The 13,839-nt window shown below is 48.7% G+C and overlaps 1 protein-coding gene across 1 annotated transcript in view; it reads right to left on the minus strand.

Moving 5' to 3' along the window:
• LOC102575400 (parathyroid hormone/parathyroid hormone-related peptide receptor) overlaps nt 1–12,261 on the minus strand; it is a 50,581-nt gene extending 38,320 nt beyond the window's left edge. The window contains exon 1 of the mRNA XM_019500882.2: nt 11,465–12,261. Coding sequence (XP_019356427.2) covers nt 11,465–11,530 — 66 coding nt within the window. The 5' untranslated portion in view covers nt 11,531–12,261. The remainder of the gene's footprint in view (nt 1–11,464) is intronic.
• Nucleotides 12,262–13,839: the final 1,578 nt, after the last annotated feature.

The raw sequence follows: 13,839 nt of genomic DNA on the forward strand, positions 1-13,839 counted from the left end.
ACAGCACCATTGAAGACAGAAGGTGCAGGTGAGTAGTTACACCACCCTCTCAAGATCTTCTTTACAAATCATTACTGTGCTTTTGCCTAGCAAAAAAACACTTGAGTGGGATGTCTGTAGTACTTATATAAGCTGATTCACAATTAATTTCTGTTGGCATCAATTGGGCACATAAACAGCAGTAGGAAGGAGGGAGAGTTTGGGGGTTCCTGTTTCCTGGGACTGAGATCTTGCAAGACATGTTGGGGGCATTTAAGCCTGAAATAGTAGAAATCTCATTTGCTCAGACAATTCTGACATCCTGATTAGTGAGAAACACACGAGCTCAGCTTTGCTTGGGAGACTTTAGCCCCATCCGAGTTAGAAGCTGGAAAACCAGCTCATTCTGGTTTGGAATCTTATTTTGAACCCGAATACTGGGAACTAGTTTAAATCAGCTAGGAACCAAAGTCAGGATCCAACAACACCCAAATCAAAAGGGGCTTGGGTGCAAGGCTCAAGATTCATAGATTGTTAGGGGCTGGAAGGAACCTTGCAAGATCATTGGTTCAACCCCCCTGCACTTGGCAGGAAAGACAAGTGGGGTCAGATGACCCCAGTAAGGTGACCTTCCAGTCTCCTCTTGAAGATTTCCAGGGTAGGTGATTGCACCACCTCTGGAGGGAGCTTATTCCACAGTCTGAACACCCTGACTGTGAAGAAATTTTTCCTAGTGTTAAGCCTGAAACAGTCTTCCAGGAGTTTGTGGTCATTACACTTGGTTTTCCCCAAGAGTGCCCTGGTGAACAGTTGTTCATCGAGTCCTTGATGTACTCCCCTGATGTAGCGGTAAGCTGCTACCAGGTCCCCTCTCAGCCTTCTCTTTTTCAGGCTGAAGAGACCCAAGTCGCTCAGCCGTTCCCCGTATGGCTTGCCGTGCAAGTCTCTGATCATATGGGTGGCCCTTCTCTGGACTCTCTCAAGCTTTACCACATCTTTGTTGAAGTGCGGCGCCCAGAACTGGATGCAGTACTCCAGCTGGGGTCTCACTAATGCCAAGTAAAGCAAAAGAACCACTTCCTTGGTTTTGCTTGAGATGCATCGGTTGATGCATGCCAGAGTATTGTTTGCCCTGCTGGCTACACCATTGCACTGACAGCTCATGTTCATACTATGGTCTATTATTACCCCTAGGTCCCTTTCAGTCGTGGTGCTAGTCAGTTTGGCACCACCAAGCCTGTAAGTATGTTGGGGATTGTTCATCCCCAGATGGAGCACTTTACACTTCTCAATATTGAAGTTGATTTGCCCAACTTGCCAGCCTGTCTCAGTCATCCTGTATCTGCAGCCTATCTTCAAGCATGACCAGAACTTGGTGTCTTCTGTGAACTTGGCTAGTGAGCTCTTCACCCCGACATCCAAATCATTGATAAAGATGTTGAAAAGCACTGAACCAAGTATGGACCCCTGTGGGACACCGCTGGCCACTTCTTGCCAGGATGACACAGATCCGTCCATTAGACCTCTCTGGGTCCTACCCCACAGCCAGCTTCCTACCCACCTAACTATCGAGCAGTTAAGCCCACAATCCTCCAATTTTCCTGTGAGAACATCGTGGGATACCAGATCGAGGGCCTTTTGGAAGTTTAGGTATAAAATGTCAACCTCCTCTCTCTTATCCAGGTGGAGAGTTACCCGGTCATAGAAGGAGATGAGATTGGTAAGACAAGATCTGTCCGCAAAGAAGCCATACTGGCTCTCATTCAGTATCCTACCTTCTACAAGCCTATCACCCATAGACTCCTTGATGAATTTTTCCAGGATCTTCCCTGGGATAAACGTTAGACTAATTGCCCTATAGTTGCCTGGGTCCTCTCTCCTCCCCTTCTTGAAAACTGGCACAACACTGTCCTTTTTCCAGGCTTCAGGGATCTCCCCTGAGTGCCACGAATTTTGGAAGTTTCACCGGGGTCCTGCGATGACTTTGGCCAGCTCCTTCCGCACTCTCGGATGAAGTTCATCCAGTGCTGCTGACTTATAAATGTCTAACTTTTTTAAATGATCACACACCAGCTCAACATCAATAGTAGGAAGGCTCAACATCAATAGTAGGAAGGCGGCCATTCCCATCATGCCCATTCTGAACCTTATCTAGTATGATTTTCCCCTTAGTCCAGTGAAATACCAAAGCAAAGTAGTCATTCAGGAGTTCAGTTGTCTGCTGAGTGTCGGTAACCAACTGTCCTGAGTTGTTAAGCAATAGTCCCATGCTTCTATTTGTTTTCCTCCTTTTCCCTAAAGAAGGACTTCTTATTGTCCTTGATTTCTGTTGCTAGTTAAATTCAGTCACCACCTTAGCCTTTCTAATCTGTTCCCTACAAGTGTGGGCTCTTGTTGTATAGTTCTCCCTGGGGAATGTCCCAAGCTTCCTTTGTTTGTATGCCTCTTTCTTCTTTTTCAAGACCATGATATCCCTGTTAAGTAAGAGAGTTTACCAGCCCTTCTGCTACCTTTCCTCCACATGGGAATGGACTTCCTTTGTGGTTTGAGGATCCTGTTGACCACTCTTCATGCACTTCTTTCACCTTTGGTCCCTAGTCCCACAGTGCTTCCCCTACTAGTGCCCCGAGGCTGTTGAAATTTGCTTTTTTGAAGTCCAAAACTTCAACCCTGCTAGCTGATTTGCCTGCCTTGCGACAGACAGTGAACGTGATGGCTTTACGGTCGCTGTTGCCCAGGCTACCCTCTATATTCAAGTTGCTCACCAAATTGTCTCCTTTGGCCAAGACCGTGTCTAGGAGAGTGTTACCTCTGGTCAGCCTGTGCACTTCCTGAGTCGGGTAGAGCTCTTCAATACAGGTCAGGAAGCAACGTGACCAATCCGACTTAGCCAAGTGTTCCTCCCAAGAGATGCCTGGGTAATTGAAGTTGCCCATGATGACCATGTCCCATATGCATGCAGCCTCTGCCAGTTCTCGAGAGAACTCCAGATTGAGCTCCTCCCCCTGGTTTGGTGGTTTGTAGTATACACCTACAGTTAGGTCTCTCTCACTGTCCTCACCACCCCACCCCCAATAGTTTGATCCAGAGGGTTTTGAGCTGCTCTTCTTTGGAGCCAATGTCGGCCTCCAAGGAGGTGTACTGCTCCCTCACATAGAGAGCTACACCTCTACCTTTCTTTCCTACTCGGTCTCTTCTATGCAAGGTATAGCCCTTTATGGCTACTTTCCAATTATGTGAGGAGTCCCACCAGATCTCCATAATCCCTACTAGGTTGTAATGACCACTGGAGAGTAGGAGGGCTAGCTCCTCCTGCTTGTTCCCCATGCTCCTGGCATTAGTATACAGGCACCCGAGTCCTCCAGTTGAGACCCTCGATTTCCTGTCACACTGAGGGAGAACCATTCCCTCAGCTCTTGCAAGAGTGGCTCTCCTAGTGTCCCCAACTTTCAAGCTTTGTCGTGTGCTGGTCCCCGGGCATGATCCAGTCAGTGTTTCCCCATCCCCTGGCAATCTTAGTTTAAAGCCCTATCTAGAAGATTGGCTATCCTGGCCGCGAACAGGGACTTATGCCTCCACATGAGGTGGATGCTGTCCCTTCCCAGGAGTCCTCTTTCCCTGGGCACAAAGGAACTGGTCGAAGAAACCGAAGTCCTCTTAGTAGCACCACTGACTGAGCATCAGTTCACTTCTTCAATGCATCCTTCCCTCCTAGGTCCGTGGCCCGCAACCAGGAGCACAGAGGAAAAGAGGAAAAGACTACCTGTGCTCCCGAACCCTTGAGCCCAGCCCCCAGAGCCCTAGAGTGACCCGGTCTGGATTACTCCTGGCTGTGTCATTCATGCCCATGTGGTTGAGAATCATGGGGTAGTGGCTGGAGGGCCAGACAAGCCTAGGGATCCTCTCCACAACATCCTGGATACAGGCCCCAGGGAGGCAGCAGACCTCATGGGCTAGGGGGTCCAGATGGCAGATGGGGCCCGCAGTGCCCTGCAGGAGGGAGTCCCCCACCACCCTGCATTTTCTCTTGGGGGTGGCATTTTGCTGACTACCCACCTCCTTCTCCAGTGTTTCCATTGGAGCCTCCTCACACATGGTGAGGCCAATTGTGCAATGCCAGGAGAGGGGTAGCCCTAGCCCTGCATGCCCTGGAGCCTGAGACGACCATCTTCCAGGTAGCTCCGGGTGAGTCTTTTCAGCCAGCCTTCTTGTTGGCCACTTTCTCCTGTATCTTCTTCTCTTCTTCATTCTTCAGGAGAAGAGCCTGACTGTAGCAGTCATCAACCTCCTGTTTGTGGGCCCTGATGGCATGAAGTCTGCCTACCTGGGCCTCCAGGGACCTCACTAAAGAGCATACCCCACAGGTGGGGGTGGCCTTGCTCCCATCCCCAGTTGCTGGCAGCCATGCCAGGCAGCCCCTGCAGCCCAATGCCAGGGGCTCTGTCGGGGTGCAGGCCAGAACCATGGGTTGCTGTTTTAATTTTACTGATAGCAGAAAAAGTTCCCCACATGCCTACATCACCCCATAAAAACAGCAAGGATTGGACAGGCCCTGCTCTGTTTACTCTCCTTATGCTTTGTTTGTTCCCATACTTGTGTGAATCTGCTAAATTTGGTGGAGAAGCAGGCAGAATGTAGCCAGGAGCTGTCAATTTCCCATGCACTTCATTGCCAATGCAGCTCAATGCTGCCTGGCAACTGGCCCTTGCAGTCACTGTCCTAGGCACGCTCAGTCTCCATTCTGACCTGAAACATCCCCCCAATACCTCCTGTTATTTCACCCCTTGGTTCCCTCTACACTGCTCCACCAATGCACCTTGCTGCTGCCACGCAGCCCCTTGCTATTCAAGTTCCGGGTGTCCAAACACTCTTGCCACAATGATTCCTCCTATGAGGCTACTGACTATTACCATTAGGGCTGGTGGTAACTTTTTCCATTGAAACTTTCTGAGACAGAAAACCAAACTTTTGACTAAACAAAAATATCTGTGGAAAACTGTAAACAAAAAATGAAAAGTGTTGGTCAAAACCCTGACAAAGATCATTTGTCTTTGGGCGTTCCAATTAAGTTTATGGGTTTTCAGATGGGGGGGTGGGGTGTAGTTTTCAGAATAGATTTTCCCATTTTTGACTGCCAAATTTTGGCAGTTTTCAGTTGCCAAAACCCCCAAAAATTAGCTTTTGGGTTTTCACCAAAAAGTCCAAAATTTTCCATGACAAAAGCCCCACCATTTTCCAAGCAGCTCTAATAATTGTATCTGGTCCCTTTTATGCATTGCCTCAACTAAGCTTAACCCCTGAATTAACTCACGAGTTACAGCCAGGTCAAAAAAATCCTCTGCCCTTATATCCTCTTGAATAAACTGTCATTAAAAGCATCAGCATTTTGCCTCCTTAAGCTTTGTCCCAATGTAAGATGTAAACAGTTGTAGGTAAAGTCACCCATTAGTCCTGTTTTTATTGTACTCTGTGGACTCTTAGCTATCCCTTAACGATGGGTAATGGTATCTGTGTTCAGCCTTTTCCTTCTCAGCAGCTTGGCACCTGATTCCTCCTAGTACGTTTGTATTCTGAGGAACTAGAATCTGTATTCAGGTGAACTGTTGCATCTGCTTGGTCCTCTCCCGTGAGAGTGCATCTCTTGGAAAAGGCTAGGGGCTCTGTTGGCTTCTCTCCTGTAGGATCAAAGCCTATGAAGACAGTTCTGAACTCTGCACTTCTGGCAATGCCCCTCTGTGTAGCCTTCCAGCTCAATGGGAATGTGCTGGAGCATCAAACTTGCTGTGCCAGGTTCCCAGCTCCTTTGTGGACCACCCATGGAGTAAGAAAGCAAAAGGAAAGCTGAGTCACAGTGATGGAATCACACTAAGGAACCAGCCCTGCAAAAGAGCAGGGTGCTGTCCACGAGTGCCATAAATCTCTAGCACTCTTTGGGGATGTGGGGCAAGAAATCCAGATGTAGCTGGGGTCCCTTTCTCAACAATGGGCATAACCTGCTCCTCCAGGTCTACTCCCACCTGAACTCTGAGGAAGGATGGAAATCCACATCAGAATATTGTATATTTTAGGCTTGTCTCAAATTAGACCTGGTGCTGTTGTGACCAGTCAAACTGATTTCTGCCAGGAGGCCTGTCTGGATGTGCTACACGGCAGAACACAGAGACACCTTCCAGGAGTAAAAACAGAGCCATTTGCCCTGTCAAGGCTTTTTCTCTTTCTAACTCTTTTGTCCCTCCAGGCGGTGTGGCCCAGGAACATTCTTTCACCTGGTCTCTGCTGCTGCTGCTGCCAGTGCCCCTGGGAGCTGCTCTGGGATCTGTCACAGGAACAAGGATCTCTTCTGACTCAGCTCCCTGGTTTCATTATGCAGAGTTGGGCAGGGACAATACTCAGTGGGAGAGAAGAAGGATATTCACTGGGGCCTGTGGTATTTTGGAGAGAGAAGCAGACTCCTCTCCTGCCCCTCCATTCTCTTGTTAACCTCACACTGGTGTACTTTCACAAAAAATCTCTTAGCACAGTTCAATTCATTGCTAATGCAAGTCAGTTCACTTCTAGTCCTCTGCCTACCCTGGGCCTACTTAGACCGCACACTCTTTGGAGCACAACCTGGTGTCTTGATGGGTTTGTGCAGCAACTGGTCGTGGTTGGAGTCTATTTGGGCTCTTACAGACATAGCAGAATTGTTTTTAAAGTTGATCCAGTCACAGCACCAATCTTGGCAATGACACTGCAGATGTGAAACAATTCCCAGGGGGGTCTTTTATAGAGAGTGCTATGAATTATCAGCTCACAGGCTGTCCTGATCACTGGGAGAACCCCAGGGCTGATTGAGGCTTAGAAGAGAAGTGACTGGTCCTTAATAGATACTCAGTGCCCCTCCTGCCCAGCCCTTGGCTTCTCACCAAGGACTGAATGGGCTGAGGTCCCACTCACTCTTGGCAGGTTCCTTCTGAGGTGGGGTGGGGGAGCCTGCACCACAACTGTCTAAGCAGCACCTGTTCTGCAGGAATTGAGAGGAGATGAGGCCTGGGACCTCTCTGTCCAGCAGCATGAAGTCTTCTCAGGTGGATGAAAAGAAGCAAGCTGAGGGAGAACACAAGTGGCTGTCACCAAACACTGTCCCCCAGCTTAGTACACAGCCACTTGCTCTCTGGGGCAGCCCCAGATGTGGAAGCAGCTTGCTTATCTTTAGCAAAAGGGGACAAGGCAGAAGTGCTGCTCAATCTGCATTTGTGTTGCATATTTAGGAGCATCTCATTTCAATTGTTTGGGCATCGGGGCCCACAACCCGGCTGGGGGTGTTTTGCCAAGGCAATGGATCTTATGGGCTCAGTACAGAAGTTACACATAAACTGGTTTAAGTGATCAGAAACTGGTTTAAACCTGTAACAGAACAGAGGGTCAGTGCACATAAACCGGTTTCAAAACGGCTGAAACTGGTTTAGGATAAACCTGGTTGAACGTAGTATCAGACTTAACCAAGTTGGGTCAAACTGGTTTATGAAACTTCTGTCCCAGATCCCTTCCTGGTTCAAATTAAATCAGAGTCCTCCAGTATCCCAGCATGCTTTACAGCCCTGGGCTGTGCGGGGCTGTGCATCTGCTCCAGAGAGCAGGGCTGGCCCCACCCCTTTGCTCCCTAGCTGGGGCAGTGAGGGCTGACTGACAAAATGGGGGGGGGACGGGGGCAAGCCCAGCTGGAGATGCAACCTAGTCTACTGGGCGGGCACTGCACCCCAGCAGGCAAACCCCGGCTGTGGTCTGGGGCCAGGGAGGGGGCTTAAACACCCCTTCCCCCTGTTCAAACTTATTGCAGGCTGCAACTGGACTACAAATCCCAGAAACACTTGGAAACTGGAAGAGGAAGTAATGAGCAATCCTGCAGAGTCCTGCTATTTTGATTCTGGACTGCAAATCCCAGAGACCTCTGAGGCAGCAGGAAAAGGAAGTAAACACACAACCAGACAGCCTGCTCCAGTGCCTCCCAGCTTCTGGCCTGAGTTATGGCAGGCATGTGGCTGCGTTTTCTGTATCAAAGGTAAATGTCTGTTCACTTCTGTTTCAGTTTAATCTGTGTAGCTTAGACTAAACTGCAAAGACTGAATTGATTCAGCTTTGGGCTTTTTGACTCTCTGTACTTAGCACATAAAGAAGAATGGCCCTGTGCTGTGCTCTGTCAGCTCTCAGGAGCACTTAGTAGAGTGTTCTCTGGGCCAAAGCCATGGCAGTGTATTAGGGATGTTAAGCTACTGAAAGCCTCTCTTGAATGGAGCAGCAAGCTGGAGTCCTAACCACATGTAGCTACTGAAAATCCCAGGGTCCCTTCATTTGTCAGCCCATGTCCTGGCCAAAATCTAAGCCAGGATAGGTAGATTCCAGTCTACCTCCTTAAATTCTCTCTTGAATTTCCATGGGATATAAGAATTTTTTTCACCTCCTCTCCCCAACTGCTGTGGGTGGTGAATGTGAACACTTGAACTCCTGCCACATTCTACCTCAGAGGGGGTTGCATTGTGTTGTAAATGAATGAGCCCCTCTGTGTAGTGTGCTAAGCACCATAGGATGAATGACACTTTAAGCAAGCTCTGATACACAACTCTGTCATCTGGCCTGGATGAAAATCAATCCTTTGGTCACAAGAAGGTGTGAGTTCCCACCCACAAAGAGACCTAGCATCTGTCAAGTGGCCTGCACATTGCAAGGGCAGCAAACCCTAGTCTGCATCTTCTTCCGCCCTTGTCAGCTAGAAACATTTTAGGATAAAGCCACAGTCATTTCAAGGTACAGCTGGACCCCTCCTGTTACAGCCTCAGACTCAAGTGCCCTGTAGCTCTGGATCTGAAAGCCATTTGTATCTAAATGAAGCAATGGAACTGAAAATGAAAGAAGTGTAAATAGAAGGGGACTCTCTTCCTCCCCCTCCCCACCCCCTCGCCTATCTTCATGGACTGTGCCTGGTCTAGGTGGTTTGGTAGTCTAGTTGAGAGAGCCCTGGTCCAACTGCACCCCATGATGTGAAGCTGGGCTGATATCACAGAAGGTGGGAAATAAGAGCTTCCCCATATAATAGTAGAACAAAAACAAATCCTAGAGCACTAGGTAGGGATTGGTCCAGAGCAGTTTTCTTGGCTTCAGCAGGGGTGAAAAGGTCTCTGAAAGGGTCTAGTAGGGAGGGGCATTGCATCTGACAGGACAGGGTGTATGTAGATCCATGTGTTTGGTTCAGCCAGTCACAGAAGTACACACTAAGTGTAAGTGTTTGCACTTGAGGGTTTAGTTGCAGCCTCTTTCTAGAAACAAGCAGTACAATGAAAATGAGGGAGTACAAGGCTCTTCCCAGCCCTGGATGGCTTTATTAAAACCTTCCTTTAGCCCCTGAAATACCTGCCAACTCCCCCCCCCGGCCAATCCATCACAAAAGAACAGTTCTGGCATGATTGGGAAGCTCTGGTTAACAAAGATCTAAGACTGGAGTAGCAAGGCATGGGGTGTCAGGCAGAAGCCAAGTGCTCTGGAGAATTGTATTAGCATTGGCAAGTCTGTGGAATATGGGACCCCACAGCTGGAGCTGTCAGCGACACCAGTAGCAGAACCCAAATTGATCTCTGAATGGGTCAAGTCAAAGCTATCAGCCCTTCTGACTCAGAAACCTCAAAATTCACTTAACTGTAAATGCTCTAGGCTTCTCTGTTCCCGGTGTGCCTTCCAGGAAGTGAGTGCTCAGCCCCCCGTGTGAACAGAAATGGAAAGATTCTTCATGTCATGATATCACCGGGCTGCCACGCTTGAGAAAAAGCTTTTAGCGGCAGAATAAGACACCTCCTGTTTCCATCTCCTCCACTCACACCCTGCACATTGGACTTCCCACCACCAGTGCTCAGCTCTGACTAGTGATGCAGTGAAGCCACTTATACAAGGATGTGACTAGTCTTACAGGCTGAAGCAGATGGAGCGGGAGATCTGCACACAACCAGCTCCAGGGCTTGCAGTGCCAGGCAGGTAGCTCTGCAGGACTCATCACTCCCTTTGCACATACTCCTTTGTACTGACTGTTAACTTCACGTGTCTTTTACTAAGGTCCAATTTCATTAGCTTTCATCAGTGAAAGAAAGGGGAAACAGTAATTGAGACACCAGACTCAGAGGTGAGAGCTGGGTTTTAGTCCCTGCTCTGCCATAGACAGCCTGTATATCCCCAGTCAAGTCATTTGATCAGTCAGTGCCTTAGTTTTCCCCTTCTGTAAAAACAGGGATAATAATACTATGCAGTCTCTGTAGGACAGGCACTGTTTCCCATGATTCTGTACGTGTACTGCCAAGTGCCTCAGGACCCTGATCCAGGCTGGGGCCTGTAGGAATACGAAAAATACTGAATAAATTGAAGGCAGGAGGGAGGAGGTGTGAGCAGAACAACCAAGTCAAACCTTCAGTCCTTTCAAAGACCAGATTCTTTCCCTCAGGCCATCTCCCATATATAGCCCTGGCATGGAGCCCACCATAGAGCACTAATTTCATGGGCAGTTCCCTTTCTCATTCCTCACCATGGTAGAGCTCAGGTTCACAAAAGCTTATGCTCTATATGCATCTTATTTAGTTAATGAATTACGTGCATATATACCCTGCCTTCTGCCTGACTAACACAGCTCTCTTGACTCTTTCACTCCTACTCATCATCCCATAGCTCTGCCAAACCTGTAGTAACTGCATACATGGAAAAGTAACAGCAGGAAAGTCTCGTTTGGATCCTTAGCACTTCTGACTGCAGTGGAGAAGCTGAAAACAAACAGAACTGATATTCTGTGCCTAAGTAGCTATGTACAAGCAACTGCTCTGCCAGTGAGGCCTGATGATGAGCTCTCTGAATAAGGAGATTCCCTATCAGTAAGGGGCTTGGAAGGGGGCCAAAAAGGTAATAATCAGGTTCTTGGGGGCAGGGCGGGATGTGGGGAGGGGAAGAATAGTGATTATAGGTTTTAATTTATTCCTAGATATTTTTGGCATGGAAGCACCCTGCCATGTGGATTTGATGTCAAGGATGTTCCCAGGTGTCTAAGGGAGTTAGACACTCAACTTGCTTTGAAATTTGCTGGGATCCACATTCTGTAGCTCCCTTAGGGCTTGTTGATACCCGATTCATTCTGGGGGAAGAATGTTCATTTTGGGTGTCATTCTGGGATAGTAGTTCTGCTCTAACTCCACTCCCCACCCCCTGGCCTTATATCAGAATAGCTTCTGAGCATAAATAAGTCCCGAGACTGCCAACCTGGACATCTGACTATCGCATCCCCATGTCCCTTTGGCTTCTGTTCACTAAGTCAGAACCCACTAGCCCAAGTGGACATTGGGAGTGGTTAAGGCTTTGCAGCAGCTCAGGTGCAAGTGTTTGGTTCACATGAGAAATTAGCAACATTCAAAGCCACAGAAAGAGGAGAGTTGAGACAAAGAGTAAGGGACACAGAGAGAGTCTAGCAGAGTTGACTTACCAGAGCGCAGACTGAGCAGTAGAGGACAGTAGCCAAGATGCTGCCCACACGGACCAAATCCTCCATGATGTCCCAGGGAGGCTACAGTCTAGCTAGCCAAGGTGCCGCAGCAGGGAAAATTCAGAGGTGGAAAACTAAACTTGAAAACAAATTAAATGAGCCCTGTCTCTGGGAACAACTGTCCACGCAGCCCAAACTGCTCTGTATGTGGAAGTCAAGGCTGCTGAGAGTACTCCAACTGCAGGGAGCATGAAAGGACATCTTGTCCTGAAATAAGTTCCCCACCAGAATCTCTTCGGCCCCCCAGGCCTAAAGCAAAGAGTGTCCTTCCAAGCAGTGTCCAAGCGCTGCAGCTGCTACAGCCCTCTGTTCTGCAGGATGCTGTCTGGGCTCCGGTGTGGTTAATGCTATTTCCAGCTGTACTTAGCTAACACAGGGGGCTGCCCCACCCCTGGCAGGCACACACCTCTCCATTTGGTCTCTTTGTCCTTTTTGCCTTGACCAGCTCTGGAAGTATTTGCAAGGACCCTGCTGCTCCTTGTTCCCCTGCAGATCTGGACAGCAAAGGTTTATTGGCTTAGCTTGAGGTGCTAAAATCCTATCCACTCCAAGCAGAATTCTCCTTCCTTTTCAGGAACTTCTACCACCTGATGGTTCATTTTTCAGCTCTCACAGTACCCCCCACTTCAGCTCCCAAACTGGTCTCCCTGTAAGCAGCAGTCAAGGGAAAGGTGGGGAAAAGAAATCCCCGCAGCAGAGTTAGATAAGGAGGCAGAAAGAGAGAGTATGTGAGCATCTCCATGAACTCACTGGACTAGAGAGACTGCCCCAGTGGGATGGGTTTCAGGCAGATGCCAACTTAACCCTTTGCTTTCTCTCCACCTTTTCACTGTAAAAGAAATAGAGACACATGCTGTAAATTCTGTGTGCAAGCCCCTGCACTGACAGCCAGATGGCAGCACCCTCATCTCTCTTGCTCTCTCACTTCTGTGCCACATGGTAGGTGCTTTATAGGGTTTGTGGCTGTGGTATGCAAATGGGGCTGGGATGAATGTTTCCCTGAACAGATGTTTTCCTGGATACCTAGGAGACTCTGCCACTGCCAATCCCATGCCTCTGATCATTAGCAGTTGCAGACAGGATTCCTGTGCTTGGGTTACATGAACTTGAACACCCCTGTCAAATATGGCAACCTGAATGGTGCTCTCTCTTTAAGAAATTGTTCAATTGTTTCTGGTTTTGGAATTTCCCAGGGTATTCAGATGATCTGCCTTGCCTTGCAACACAGTTCCAACACAGTACAAAAGTGGATCAAGGAGACAGACCCTGCTGCAAGAATCTACACCCGAGAATAGGTGGATCCAGACAGAGAGCGAGCCTCAACTATGACAGGCAGGGAGCTCAGCTGCTGGGGTGCTGTCAAGTTGTTTTTAGGCATCCCAGCCAGGGCATGGTTTGAGGAAGCCATAGTGAGGTGGCTTATTTCTTTTTCTGCTGCAGGTGAAGGAAGCAGCAGCCTTCCTCATTCTAATAACCAAACAGGATAGAGTCCCCTAGTTGTTTGACAACAAGAGTGAAAGGGACTAGAAGGGCTAATATTGGTTCCTGCTGAGCCTGATAACATTTACCCGGACATCTGCTGGGAGACGCAGACAGCAAGGTCCCATCGCTCACGCAGGTTTCTAACTTGTGTACAGGACCTCCACCTGACACAGGAGGTGCATGGTCCCACTAGGGTGAATGCCATACTGGATCTGGTATTGGCAATGGGAGATGACATGATAGGGGGCCTCCAGATCGGTAGCTATCTGGGAGACAGTGATCACCTTATAATAGAATTCAACATAAGACGGCGAGTGAGTAAGGTAACTAGTAGGGTGAAAGTGCTAGACTTTAGGAAAGCTGATCTCAATGCACTCAGGCGATTAGTCAAGGAAGCACTGCAGAGTAGGAGTTTTGATGGGATGGGAGCCCAAGAAGGGTGGCTGTGCCTAAAGGAAACGATCCTTCGGGCACAAAGCAAGACGATCCCCGAGCGAGGCAAAAGAGGGAAAGGGGCAAGGAGGCTTCCATGGCTGACCAGAGAAATTCAGGGCAGCCTAAGGGCCAAAAGGGGAGCACATAAAAAGTGGAAACAGGGTGAGATCACTAAAGATGAATATACCTCCTCTGCTCGTGCTTGTAGGGAGGCAGTTAGGTGGGCCAAAGCTACCATGGAGCTGAGGATGGCAACCCAAGTAAAGGACAACAAGAAATTGTTTTTTAGATATATAGGGAGTAAAAGGAAGGCCCAGGGAGGAATAGGACCCCTGCTAAATGGGCAGAAACAATTGGTGACAGATAGGGGGGACAAGGCTGAACTCAACGAGTTCTTT

This window comes from Alligator mississippiensis, chromosome 4, assembly GCF_030867095.1.
Source record: "Alligator mississippiensis isolate rAllMis1 chromosome 4, rAllMis1, whole genome shotgun sequence".
NCBI lineage: Eukaryota > Metazoa > Chordata > Crocodylia > Alligatoridae > Alligator > Alligator mississippiensis.